Consider the following 14,472-nt stretch of genomic DNA (forward strand, 5'->3'; position numbering starts at 1 on the left):
CTTAAAATGATGAGAGAGGCCTGTAATTGGCGTTATAGGTAGACCTCAATTATGAGAGACAAAATGAGAAAACAAATCCAGACAATCACATTGGCTGATTTGGAAAGAATTTATTTGCAAATTATGGTGGAAAATAAGTATTTGGTCAATATCAAAAGTTCATCTCAATACTTTGTTATATATCCTTTGTTGGCAATGATAGAGGTCAAACGTTTCCTGTAAGTCTTCACAAGGTTGGCACACACTGTTGCTGGTATGTTGGCCCATTCCTCCATGCAGATCTCCTCTAGAGCAGTGATGTTTTGGGGCTGCCGCTGGGCAACACGGACTTTCAACTCCCTCCAAAGATTTTCTATGGGGTTGAGCTCTGGAGACTGGCTAGGCCAGTGGTGGGCAACCTTTTTTTTCAACTGAGCCAAATCTCGCCAAAACCACGATTGAAATTTATTTTGAGAGCCACATTTTTAAAACCGAAAATACATAGGATGGTACACTGTTTTTAGTTTCAATAAACTCTGGCATTTGAAGCACGCAAGTTTTAAACTGTCAAGTTACAAGATCCTTGCATCCCTAACCCTTTAGGAAAAAAACCCCAAGGGGTCTTCAAACCTGACAGCTTTAAGACTTGTGGACTTCAACTCCCAGAATTCCTCCTCCAGTCATGTTGGCTCAGGAACTCTGGCATTGAAGCATGCAAGTCTTAAAGCTGTCAAGTTGCAAGACCCTCGCACCCCCAACCCTTTAGAAAAAAAAACCAGGGTCTTCAAACCTGACAGCTTGAAGACTTGTGGACTTCAACTCCCAGAGTTCTGAGAATTGAAGTCCACCAAGGGCATCAATCATATTAGCCCAGGGATCTGCAAAATTGGCTCTTAAGACTGGTGGACTTCAACTCCCAGAATTCTGAGAATTGAAGTCTACCAGTCTTAAAACAGCCAACTTTGCAGACCTCTGTGTTAGCCCAAAGCCTGGCGCTGGGCGGGCCTTGCTCTCCCATTGGTGGAGCCCCAAGAAGCGAGGAGGGAGAAAAAGAGACGGAGGCCAAGGAGCTTCCCCCCCCCCCGCCCCCTCCCAGCAAAAATCTAACCGGGGAGCCGGGCGGGCAGTAGCAAATTAACCTCAAAACGTATCAACGCTTGGAAGAACATTGTGAACAAAAACCAGCGTGCAACATGGAAGGATCCCAAATGACTTACCGTTTGTAATGCTGAACTGTCCAAGAATGCTAAACCAATTTGTGATTGCAACTTCCTCGAAAGCCTTTTGAGCGCACCCGGATTAAGGTTCCCTTCCCACAACTTTGTTACCAAATCCCATGGCCACCAAATTAACTCACCCATTTCCACATATACCCAATCATAAAGTAATCAAGACTGACTGGAATGGCACACACACACACACAAATTAAAAATCATAAAGCTGAATGTGAGCCTGTTTCTCAACCTTGACAACTTTAAGGGGTGTGGACTCCAATTCCCAGAATTCCCCAGCCAGCCATACTCCAATTGTAATTTCTTCTTAAATTAGGATAGAAAGGCTCATGGCAAGAAACTCCAGGCATCCAAACAACTAAAAGGTCAAGGCTGTGTGTTAATTCTGTTTCCCACTTATTTCACAAAGTGGGCTGATTTATTTATCCTACTCATTTATGCCATGCTGTCTTTAGTTTTTGAAACATTTTACAGACTAAGCCTTTTTTTAAAAAATGCCATCAATGTATACACAATTTATTGAGCTGGTATAGGTTCTCCTTGAGCAGGCGGCTGAATTAGAAAACCTCCAAAGTCCCTTCCAGCTCTGTTCTATTCTAAAGACTCTCTTGTGCTCAGCTCCATTCCAAACAATACTGACACGGTCAGTACTAGTTTTCCTGATTTCCTGATTAGGGAGGATCCTGAAGTCGGGCGGGGACGAGAAGCAAGGAGGCAGAAAAAGAAACGGAGGCTAAGGAGCTTCCCCCCGCCCCCTCCCAGCAAAAATCTAACCGGTTAGATTTTTGCTGGGAGGGGGAGGGGGGAAGCTCCTTAGCCTCCGTTTCTTTTTCTGCCTCCTCGCTTCTCGTCCCCGCCCGACTTCAGGATCCTCCCTAATCATTGTGGGTCGAAAAAAGGGAAAGGGGCGCTTGTTTTGAAGTGCCCGAGAGGAGGGAGGGGAGGGGGCGCCCGGCACACAGAAGAGCCGCATTAAAATGTGTAAAGAGCCCTGTGTGGCTCGCAAGCCGCGGCTTGCTGACCACTGGGCTAGGCCACTCCAGGACCTTGAAATGCTTCTTACGAAGTCACTCCTTCGTTGCCCGGGCGGTATGTTTGGGATCATTGTCATGTTGAAAGACCCAGCCACGTTTCATCTTCAATGCCCTTGATGGAAGGAGGTTTGCACTCAAAATCTCACGATACATGGCCCTATTCATTCTGTCCTGTACACGGATCAGTCGTCTGGTCCCTTTGCAGAGAAACAGCCCCAAAGCATGATGTTTGCCCCATGCTTCACAGTAGGTATGGTGTTCTTTGGATGCAACTCAGCATTCTCTCCTCCAAACACGATGAGTTGTGTTTCTACCAAACAGCTCTATTTTGGTTTCATCTGACCATATGGCATTCTCCCAATCCTCTTCTGGATCATCCAAATGCTCTCTAGCAAACTTCAGATGGGCCCGGACATGTACTGGCTTAAGCAGGGGGACACGTCTGGCACTGCAGGATCTGAGTCCTTGGCGGCGTAGTGTGTTACTGATGGTAGCCTTTGTTACGTTGGTCCCAGCTCTCTGCAGGTCATTCACTAGGTCCCCCCATATGGTCCTGGGATTTTTGCTCACCGTTCTTGTGATCATTTTGACCCCACGGGGGGGGGGGGTCTTGCGTGGAGCCCCAGATCGAGGGAGATTATCAGTGGTCTTTTATGTCTTCCATTTTATAATTATTGCCCCACAGTTGATTTGTTCACACCAAGCTGCTTGCCTATTGCAGATTCAGTCTTCCCAGCCTGGTGCAGGTCTACAATTTTGTTTCTGGTGTCCTTCGACAGCTCTTTGGTCTTCACCATAGTGGAGTTTGGAGTGTGACTGTTTGAGGTTCTGGACAGGTGTCTTTTATACTGATAAACAAGTTCAAACAGGTGCAGGTAATGAGTGCAGGACAGAGTAGCCTCTTAAAGAAGAAGGTACAGGTCTGTGAGAGCCAGAAATCTTGCTTGTTTGTAGGTGACCAAATACTTATTTTCCACCATAATTTGCAAACAAATTCCTGATTCCAGATCAGCCAATGTGATTGTCTGGATTTGTTTTCTCATTTTGTCTCTCATAGTTGAGGTCTATCTAGGATGCCAATTACAGGCCTCTCTCATCTTTTTAAGTGGGAGAACTTGCACAATTGGTGGCTGACTAAATACTTTTTTGCCCCACTGTATTTCCCCCAAAGAAGAAATGGAGAAGCATGCTCTTAAAGACAGAAAGCAGACTCAGTCTTTCTTAATCTACCCCCCACCAAATATTTTGTGTCCATTAATAAAGATTGGGCCAGCCTATCTAACAAAACAAAAGACCTTCAGCTCCAGGGTGATGAGATTAAGAAGAACAGGACATGACCCTTCAGGACATAATAGGATTCATCCACTACCATTCAGCAGAAGACACAGAGCTCACTTCATTGCACAATCTCCTAAGGGCATTTCAGATATTGCACAACCTCCTCTAGCAGCATTTCTGAAACTTATAAAAATCCATGTGCTCATCAAACCAATTGTTCAGCTGACCCAGGACTGCTGTTGGTTCTGTTCATCATTAAACTTTTTTTCCAATCAGCTTCCATGTTGTTTCCAGCATCTTTCTCCCAGCTTGGAATGGAACCAGATGGATTTTGCTTCCAACAAAATAAAGATAAGCTTTAGAAATAATTGTGCCATTGATCCATTTGCCCTCCTATCATCTCCAAGCCTTTATGTGAATACAATTTTCCAGTAGTTTTCTAGCTTAAAACCAATATGGTAATAAAGTACAAATCCAAGCTTGTTAATACAACATTGAAACAAATGCAAATCATACACAATATGTTTAAAATGCTTAAAATATTTTTACAGGAAATTTAGGGTGTTGAAATGGAAACATCCTATCTAGAAAAGATGAAGTCCTTTGGTTGATTTGCCAGTATAATTATGCGTGGGATTGCAAAATGAGAGCCCAATTTTCTTAGCAGTCTAGAACCAATTAGGGAAGATCCCCTGGCCTTCTAAATTCTACATTCTAAATCTAGATAGTTCTAGAGAAGTAAACCTTTATTAGAACACAATGCCTTTTGCTGCAGAACTTTCAGTGAACTGTAATGGTGCAGATGAAGCATTACTAAACATTTTGTTTATTGTCTCCTTTACTGTGGATGTCTTTATTTATATAACTAAAAGGCATGTGAGTCTCAGAAATGCTTTAACTCAATAGCTACATACTATATAGTCATTTCTAGATGCAAAGTGAAGGCAAAATAAAAAAGTTTACTATGATTTGTGGTGTTCTGTAGGTTAAAGAGAGAATAATGAAAAATGAAAAATCAGAAGGGAAATATTCTTCCAATACATTATTTTGAGTGGCTATGTTCATTATAAGCTGATTTTCTATTGGGGACATATCATCTTGCTCTTTATAAAAATGCCCAATAATATTTGATCAAAAATTAAGTCAAAGATGCACCTCGGAGAGTACTGTAGAAATATGACTGCAATCATCACTCCCTGGACTTCATGAATCTACAGTCCACCATCGATTATGTTCTTAAGTATTCTATTTGATATTGATCATAGAATTGACAAGAAAGAAAGTGATTCTGAACTTTAATTGCAAGCATTGTTCTGGAATACTGTACTAAGTGGTGTCTGGGACCTGCTACAAGTTTTAAATTGTTAAACTACTTTCAAACAGAAGCCACCATGCTTCAAATTTAAGATACAGATGAATGATCTCATTTTAAAAAGTAATCTTATCCCTACTGATATCAAAAGATGGAACTTCTACAAAGTAAGGCAACTGATAATAAGAAAGTGAAATTCAATAAAGAAACATTTTTCTAGACATTTTTACCCAGGTCAAGAGAATTTCAGCATATTTAAAGAACGGTGTAAAACAACCCAACAATTCAAGCCAAGACGATTTCCTGAAGAAAATGCTCATTCACATGTGAAGAGCTAACAAACAAATAAACAAAGGTTACAAACTCTGGAAAATCACAAGGCCTTTAAGAAGATCAATAAGAATCTATTGCAAGAGATTCTAATTAACTGCCCCTTCATGCCTGATATTCATATCAGTAATGACATCCAAGATCCTTCAGACAATATAATATTCAATTTTTTTCTGCATATATTTTTAATGCGTTTTTATTAGGGAATATTTGTGTAGATGCATATGGTAACTGAGCTAAATGTTGGAAATACCCATTTGGTTGCAAATCTGACTCATCACCAATTTACAAGTTACATTTTTTTTCCAGCCACTAAACATCTTTTGACTTCCTTTTTTTCCATGTCTCATGACCTATTTTAGGAGATTTAATTATACGGATTCATTTCCATTAAAGCGTTTTGGCAAGGATGTTCTATAGATAATGAGAGCAGCTAATGAAAAGATCTCTCTTCTGTGTGTGTGTGTGTGTGTGTGTGTGTGTCCGTGTCCTCACACACACACACACACACACACACACAAAAGGAGAACAGTAAATATTCAGAAAATGAAACTCGAGATATTGAGTGGAAATTGGAATAGATTCCCAACTAAGGAGGTAATATAATTTCTGCAGAAAACAAATAATTCAGAAATTTATAGAGGCTTGAAACAATGTTTTTATTTGACCATGATCAATGCTTCAATATGACTGAAACTATCTCATACAGATACTCCTCGACTTACAACCTGTTGCTTAGTGACCATTCAAAGTCATGATGGATCTCCCAAAAGGTACTTACAATTCACTTCCACATTTCCAATGGCTGGGCATTCCCCTAAAATGTGCTTGAAATGCATGACCTGACAATGTTTGGGGTCATGCCTTGACCATAATGTCTCCCCCTTCTTCTTCTTTTTTTAAACAAAATTTTATTGGTTTTCAAATATATAGGGAAGGGTAAATAGGCATACAAAAAAATGTGGCAGCTTTCATACTGCTGGTAGAGATCCCAGCATGATACTCATTTATATAACATTGTACAACAAATTTATAGAAGAAAACAGTAAACTAAATCTTACTCTATATTGTTAGTCTAGTGTTCCTACATGTTTATCTTTGTCGTTTTCTAATATATCACTAACTGCTATTGTTCCAAATAATTTTATTTTTGAGATCTGAGCCTTTTCGATATTGCTTCTTCCTCCCTGTCGCCAGAGAGAGCCTCAGTGCCCCCCTCCTTCCCGTCTTGGATCTTACTGTCTTGTGTTTTACTGTCTCTTTCACTACTCCCACTCAGTTCCTCCTCTGAGAGTGGAAAATTCTTTTTAATGAAGGCCTCCGCCTTCTGGACTGTATTGATTCTGATCCTATTTCCCTCCCAGAAGATTAACATCCCCTCTGGAATCAGTCATTTAAACCAGATCCTTTTTTCATATAATTTTTTTGTTAGGGAGGAAAATTTCCTCCTTCTATCTCTTATTTTTTTCGGGATCTGTTTGAGAATGGTGATCTCTTCGCCCTTGTATTTCAATGGTCCCTCCCTTTGGGTCGCAAGTACCTCGTCCCTTGTGGATCTTCTGACAAACTTAACATGTATCTCCCTCAGAACATTGTGTCTTCTAGCATATGCTGAATTTATCCTATATGCTAGATCCATATCCCACCATATTTGTTTTTTATCTCTCTTGAGATAATCTGCTAAAATTGTACTCATAATATCTTTAAGGTTTTCATTCTCTGTTTCTGGTAAGTTCTGGAATCTAAGAAAGAAGGACATTCTTTCAAATTCTACTTTTGTCTGAAAATTTTCCATATCTATGTTTCCCTTATGCATTGCTTTCACTTCTTCCCCCAGCCCCGCCATTCCGTCCTCTAACACCAAAATTCGTTGTGTATTTCCAGCTATATGTTCTTTAACCATTCTGAGTTCTTCTTTGATCTCAGCCCTCATTTCATTCTGTCCCTTCATAAGTTCTTTAAACATTTCCGTAACAGATAATTCCTTAGGATCCTCCCCAGCCACTGTTTTCTGCAACATTGACGATATCTTAGACTGTTGCATCGTGGGACTTGGGGCAGCCGATGAGGGGGCTGAGTGCACTTTGCCGGTAGGGGGTTTCCTTGCCGCCATTTGTTTAAGTTGAGAGATGCAAATCCTTGCCAAGGGAAGTGGTGTCAGAGGGTTTCACAGCTACGCTGGTCTCCAGAGGAAAACAATCGCAACGGCACCCAATTTGCAGTTCCAAGAGTAAAATACACCAAGATGAATGAAGAGAAAAGTCAGCCAAAGATCAGAAGATCCATACACAAGAGGAGGTCCCAGTTTCCCTTTGGGAGAGTAAACAAACAATCCACTTTTCTTTATTCTCTCTTTGGGAGTAACTTCAGAGGACAGACTTCATTTGCATAAAGACAAAGAAAGAGGGGCGAGCGCCATCTTGGCCCTCCCCTTCGCAGGGAAAGAAGTCGCCAAACGTTTTTTGTTTTAAAACAACAGTTCAGAGTCGTTTCCAGCAATTGTGAAAGTCATTTTCAATTAAAAGTCAAATAAATCAGTCTTTTAACCTCTCTCTTCCCGAGGGTCCATTTTCAAAGCCGCTTAGTCCGAGGGGGGGGAATGGTAAACCCCCCCTCTAATCTCTCTTCAAGGACAGAAACACAAAAGACTCACAAAGTGACTGTTGCTTTTCTCCTAAGTCCTCCAAGAGCATCGGTCAGGATCCCCACTTTCAGTCTCCAGCTGCACTTCTCCGATTTTCTTTTAGCCTCCGGAGCCATCTGATGAGAGGGCGGGGAGCGTGAAGCTGTCTCTCGTCCCCCCTCCGCTCCCCAGCTCCTAGGTGAAGCAGAAAAGCACCCCAGCTGGCTGCCACATGTGGGGTGCCTCGGCCAGCCGCCCTTCGGCAGGATCCCCCTACAAGGGCTCCTGTGTCCCCTAAGGGACCCACTGGGGAGACGAGCGGCGGACAAACACGTCCATCGTCGTCCAATCTCGGAAGTGACCCAATGTCTCCCCCTTCTTTTGATGTGGCATAATTATGTTGACGATAGAATCTTTCCCAAAGAACTGGGACAGGCAGATTTAGACGTTTGATGGTGTTACAGATATCATCGCAGGATGTAGCTGCCTTTTGCAATTGACCGATGGTGAATTTGTCAAAGCCAATAGTGTTCAAGTGGTGCTCCAAATGTTTTGGCATTGTACCCAGGGTGCCTAAAGCACCGCTTGAACACCAGCGTCATTGAGGCAACCACAACTATGTCAATTACGACTTTAAACAAACATCAGCATTCAATTGATGAATTTAGGACTGAACTGGGAGGGGAAAATAATCTCGTGTTCTCTCAAACCCAAGGCAACCCCAAGTGGTGTTCAGGTTTTGCACTCAATGCCGATTGTGTTCCAAGTGGTGCTCCAAGTGTCTTGGGGGCAACCCCAGAACAATTGGATCACCATTTGAACACTGTTGACATTGACAATTTTTATTTTTATTTTTACAATGTAAGTACACGTGGCCAGTCTCACGTCAGAACAGTTTAGAATTTCTGCCAGCTTCTCTAGTGAGTTGTAGGAAATGGTGTTTAAAAATGGGAACATCTGACCACCTGTGGACTAGGGTCAGACCCATCTACCTTCTCCTCGGCAGCCAAAGGGAAGCCGGTCTACGCTCAGTTTCAGTGTAGGAAGTAGTTGAAAAATGAAAAAGAATGGGCAAGGATCCACAACGAGTGACTAATGCATCTAACACCAGAGAGATCCAATGTTTATGCCATCTGCAACTACAGCAGCTCATTTAGTGACTTGCAGCACAACTTACTATAGAGCAGTGGTTCTCCACCTGTGGGTCGGGACCCCTTTGGGGGTCGAATGACCCTTTCACAGGGGTTGCCTAAGTCCATCGGAAAACACGTATTTTCGATGGTCTTAGGAACCGAGACACCAATTTTATGGTTGGGGGTCACCACAACATGAGGAACTGTATTAAAGAATCGTGGCATTGGGAAGGTTGAGCACCACTGCTATAGAGGGTTGTTGAAGGAGGATGGAGCACTACGAATGTAGTTGAGTTCCTGAACAAAGATGGGAGGTACACACTGTTTGTGTGGCTGGGAAGGAGCATGCAATGCAATAACAATATTGAGGCTTTTCTTCATGCACCTTAAATTTGTTGCTTCTTTAAGAGCCGTATGATGAGTCAATTCCTTACTGCTGGGTGAGGGAGGAGGGAAGGCGAGACTGGCAGGAAACTGTCACGTAATGTTCAAAATGACCATCAGATGACCACAACTGCAGCCTGAAGCAACCACAGTTTCCCCAAATTTCATTCCCTCAAAAGTCATTGGTTCCGGATTTGGGGCACATTCTGTAAGTTAGCCAATGTAAGGCACCTTGGTTCAAAAATTGTTGCCCTATGATGCACCATTTCACTTTGTTAATGGTATTGACAACGTTTTAGTAGTATATAGATCAGGGGTTGGCAACAATGGCAACTTTATGACCTGTGGACTTCAACTCCCAGAATTCCTGAGCCAGAAGCAAGGCTTGACTTGGGTATTAACATTGTCATCATAGGTAATGTGCCTGTGAAGAGAACCATATTTTGGACTCCATTCCATGTTATGGCATCTCTACTGGAAGAGGCAAGAACAGCATTTTTTAATTTTTATTTATTTATATGGTTTCTGTAATCGCCCAACTCAGCATATTACTCTGGCGGCTCACAATTCAGGATTTTCTTAGGATGCCAGAATGTGGACAACTCCTTGAAGGAATACAATTGAAACTCACATCAGAATGTGTAAAAACTTCAGATGAGTTGCTTTATATAAATTACCAATCTCTAACAGCTTGAATAAATGTAAAGCTATACTGATTTGAAAAGCTAAAATATGAGTTTATTTAAGTTGATAGGAGTAGTATTTATATTATGTGTAACCTGGCATTGGTTTTGAATACTTTGCTCATATCTCAGACATAGCTTCCATCTAATTTAGCCCTTTTGACTTTTCAAACCATTTTTATGTTCTTGATTCCTTCTATAAATTTACATTTCTAAGAAGCTTTTTTGTCTTAAGCCAACGTGTGGTTTAGTTGTATTGTAATATCTTCCCCAATATTCTAGTTCCTGTGTCCCCCAAGCAAATTCAATCTGGATGGAGATACTGCTCCTGTAGAAGGCATATGTTATGACCAGTGGTAGTATTAAGCCAGTTTGCACCAGTTCACCTGAACTGGTGGCAGAAATTTTGCCCAGTTCGGCAAACTGGTAGCAATAGCCAGCTGGCCACGCCCCCCAAACCGGTTGCACACCCTGCCCTCCCAGTCGCTGCTTGCTCACCCCGCCCAGTCGCTGCTCGCTCACCCCTTGGACTTGCAAGGCAATGGCATGTGCATGCGCGAAGAACATGGCAGCGATGGAAGCAGCTTTTTCACTGACCGTAGGACTTTTCAGCGGCCTGCTGCCAGCCACCACTTCTTTAAGAGCCACTTTGCAAAGCGGCTCTCAAAGAGGGGGCAGCTGGAAGGCTTCTTTGCCAGCCTGCCAGCCACTTCCCAGCAGCAGCAGGGGCTGGCTGGAGGCCACCAAAAATTCCAATCAGCTTGCCTTCCAAACTCTGGAACAGCTGCCACAGAAGATAAGCAACCAAAGAGGCGGTGAGGGGGGGAGGAAGTGGGGCTAGGGCTGGGGCTGCCAAAGGAGGGGAAACGGGGGCGACTGGCAAAGGGAGGGGGGGTAGATAGGGTGAAATCCTAAAAAAATTCCTACCTTTTCCTGTGGGTGTGGCTTGGTGGGGGGAATCATGTGACTGAGTGGGCGTGGGCTTGAGTGACATCAAGTTGGCCATGCCCACTTAGTCACATACCCCTCCCCTCCCACCTAGCCATGCTCACTAAACTGGTAACGAACATTTTTCAATCCCACCACTGGTTATGACTTCTTCATTCATTCTGTTAATGCAGTGTTTCTCAACCTACTCAAGTGTAAGGTAGGTGGACTTCAACTCCCAGAATTCCTCCAGCCAGCATGCTGACTAGAGGAATTTTTGGAGCTGAACTTTGCCCAGCTTAAACTTGCAGAGGTTGGAAACACTGTACTAATGTTTCGCAAAGAAGAGGATGCATCATTGTCAATCACTATTAATCAATGATTTGGTAATCTTTTAAAGAGCATTCTATTACTCTCTAAAAATCCTTTGTACCCATTCAAGAAACACAAGACTGGATGACCGTGATTTACTATAGCTGCTACTATTTTATTCCAGTGTGTACTCCCTAAAGTAATTACTTCCTTTAGAATACCAAGATGCTCTTTATTTTTATTGTAGCAAATTGCTTATACATTCACTTCAGCATTTATGTACTTCTTTTTGTTGCTTTTGTTCACCAGTATCTATATTTCAATCAAAAGCTCCTGGTTTAGAAATTAATTGTTGATTAATGTTGTTAGGTAACATACTATCTCAAATGATAGCATTATTAAATAATTAGACAGCTATTTGCAAGTTTTAATGCAAGATATTTATTGCAGAAGCAAAACATTTACATGAAAATGCAAGGTTGCAGGAAATCCCAGTAAATTTGCAATTAGCAGATTTACATCAAAACAAGTCTGAGTTTGATAGGACATACTATACTTCTAAAGTATTATGCTTTGTGCTGGATATTGTATAAATCACTGATGGAATAATGAATCTGAACTATAACTGTAGAGAAATATATTGAAAGAAATATAATTAAAGAGGGCATGTCTGGGCTTTAGAGCATCCAAATATACTGTACGTAGAAAATGCATTGTTGACAGAATATATAAAACCATTAATTAATTGTATAATTAGTCCTTGCTGGAAATGAAGATATATTTTATACCCAAAACTGTGCAAAGAGAATTGGAGCGTGTCCCTAAGTTTTCTAACCACTACTAAATGTTGGATTTATAGAAGCTGATATAGGATAAAGAAAAGTTATAAGAAGCAAAGATGGTGAAAATAAGGTTTGCTAAACAGAGTGTGCTTTTCAAGGATCTTTGGAGGCAAAATTCTAGGACTGGCTAATAAAGAGGGGGGAAAATCTCTCAACTTGACCAAAATTCTTGATTGAAGTTCCGTAAGAATGCAGGTGATGTGATTCAAGGCCTCATAGCTAACTTGACAGCCAACTGCGCCTGATCTCCATACTACAAACCATTGCTCTCAATTTCCTATTGTTGTACGGTGGGTAGCGCATTCTGTTCATCATCTCCATGCCCATGGAGCGCAAAAGACAGCCACGGAAGTGAGTAAATGTATCGAAAGTAAACTTGCCGTGGTATTTGCCAAAGCCACTCAGTCCTGCAATATTAAAAAGGAAAAATTCAGATCAAATCTATGTATTCTTTTTCATCAGGCTAGACAATACCTGCCCTCAAAAAGGTTTTTCCCCATAGTACTTAACTATAAAAGGTTTAATATTCAAATTGATATTTTTAAAGAAGAGACTGAAGAAGAGAATTCATTAGAGACAAGCAAAAAAAAAACCCCCAAGATAATAATTTCCTAGCCTGCTAGGTTTCATGATCATTGAACTACCGCTGCCTTAAACTACAATAAAATAAAATGGATTTTTTTTAAAAAATCATGATATCTAAAAATTAAAGAGAAATTAAAGATGCACATCAGTTCAACCATGTTTTGTAACCAAAATGCAATATTGGTTTCACAGAATGTTAACCTATATTTAGTATAGTGTGTGATCAGGCTACTGAACCGGCACTACTTATCCTGTTGAATATTTTTGATCTTGTTAGTACCACTTACAAAATCAAAAAATATTAATCCCTCTCCTTTGACTCCTATTTACCAGTATAATGTAGACCACATTTCCAGCCCTCTCCTTTATTTATAAATAACCACATAGCTTATAGCACATTGGGATATTTATTATTTGATCACATTTGATTTAATCTGCAAATATGCTGGACATAGTAAAAAAATGGACTCTTAATGTCTTTGCCTGAATGAAAAACATCAAGTGGGAAAACTTTGCATGTTGGAAGATAAGGATAAGGATGGGGGCAAGAAATGAAGATAGTATAGAAGATAAAAGTCTAATCGTACCAATGCCACCAAATGGTAGGTAAACTGATAGTGCTTGCAGCATGGTATCATTGCCGCAAAAGCTACCACTGCTAGTATTATCCAGTACATGGTTCACAACCTATAAAGAGAAAAAGAATAGAAGAGTATTAAGAGTCCTGTTCTTAATCAGGTGGGTCAGCACACAATGGGCATGGCTAGGTTGGCATGGATGACTTGGTGCGGATGACTCATTATGGCCAGGTGGGCACAGATGGATGGGCATGGCCAGGTGGGCATAGATGGGTGGGCACAACCCAATTGGCACGGAACAAGTTGCCCCAGCTAACTGAATGTGGGGACAACTCAGTGCCCCACCAGAAGAAACATCAACCCATAATGTTCACTAGAGCCCTGCAGTAGTCAATTTGCCACCCCTGAGAACAATTTTCCCATCACCCTCTTCTTCCTCCTATCTTCCTTCCTTCCTCTATCATCCAGACTATATTACCAGTGGGCAAAGAACTGCTACCATGTTGGTTCATCATAGCTTAGCACATAAACATATTTGAATATAATGCAAGTCTCCTTTCTTTTGGCCATCATGGATGTGGTTATGCAAAATACATAATCCAGATTCTCCCACATACAGTATCCTGTACCTAAACAGTATACCTTGGAGTCTGAGGAGAAGGCATATAAAGCTAGTGGGCGTTCTCTGCAATTGATGAAGTCTATGGCTTCCTCCACATCTCTCACAATGAATATCGGCAGGATGGGTGAAAGAACTTCTTCTTGCATGACTGGATCCCATTCTTTCACATTCACCAACACTGTGGGAGCTATAATGGGCAAAAAATCACATCAAGATCTGTTCTGTTTATATACTATAACTTTATCGTCCAATTTAACTAGAGTTTTAGCTTTTCTCATGACTACATTTCCAATATGCAACCCCAAAAAAACATGTCTGTTTTCTTGCTTTATTTAGTTTTTCACTTGCCAGCTCATTAAATTTCAAATTACATTAAAAAAACCTTACTGTGTAGTCAATGACAAAGTCCAACTTGTGAACACCAACTTGGAAGGGTGATCTACAGCCCTATATCTACTGATAATGCACTTCTTAATAAGCTTGTTTTACTCCATTGTACATAGATAGTACAAGCTAGTCCTTCACTTATGTCAGAAACGGACCCCAGAGTTATAGTTGTAAACTGTGCCTGTCATTAAGCAAGTCATAAATTGACTGACTCAATTTTACAGACTACTT

General features: G+C 41.2%; 1 protein-coding gene across 1 annotated transcript in view; it reads right to left on the reverse strand.

The window, feature by feature from the left end:
- Window positions 1-12,288: 12,288 nt before the first annotated feature.
- LOC309392757 (aldehyde dehydrogenase family 3 member B1-like) overlaps window positions 12,289-14,472 on the reverse strand; it is a gene marked incomplete at both ends in the record, with an annotated part of 32,558 nt that continues 30,374 nt past the window's right edge. Inside the window, 3 exons of the mRNA XM_081954189.1 lie at window positions 12,289-12,476; window positions 13,242-13,341; window positions 13,875-14,041. Of these exons, the coding sequence (XP_081810315.1) occupies window positions 12,289-12,476; window positions 13,242-13,341; window positions 13,875-14,041 (455 nt within the window). The remainder of the gene's footprint in view (window positions 12,477-13,241; window positions 13,342-13,874; window positions 14,042-14,472) is intronic.

This window comes from Natrix helvetica (assembly GCF_964273705.1).
Source record: "Natrix helvetica genome assembly, chromosome: 1".
In the NCBI taxonomy this organism is placed as follows: domain Eukaryota; kingdom Metazoa; phylum Chordata; class Lepidosauria; order Squamata; family Natricidae; genus Natrix; species Natrix helvetica.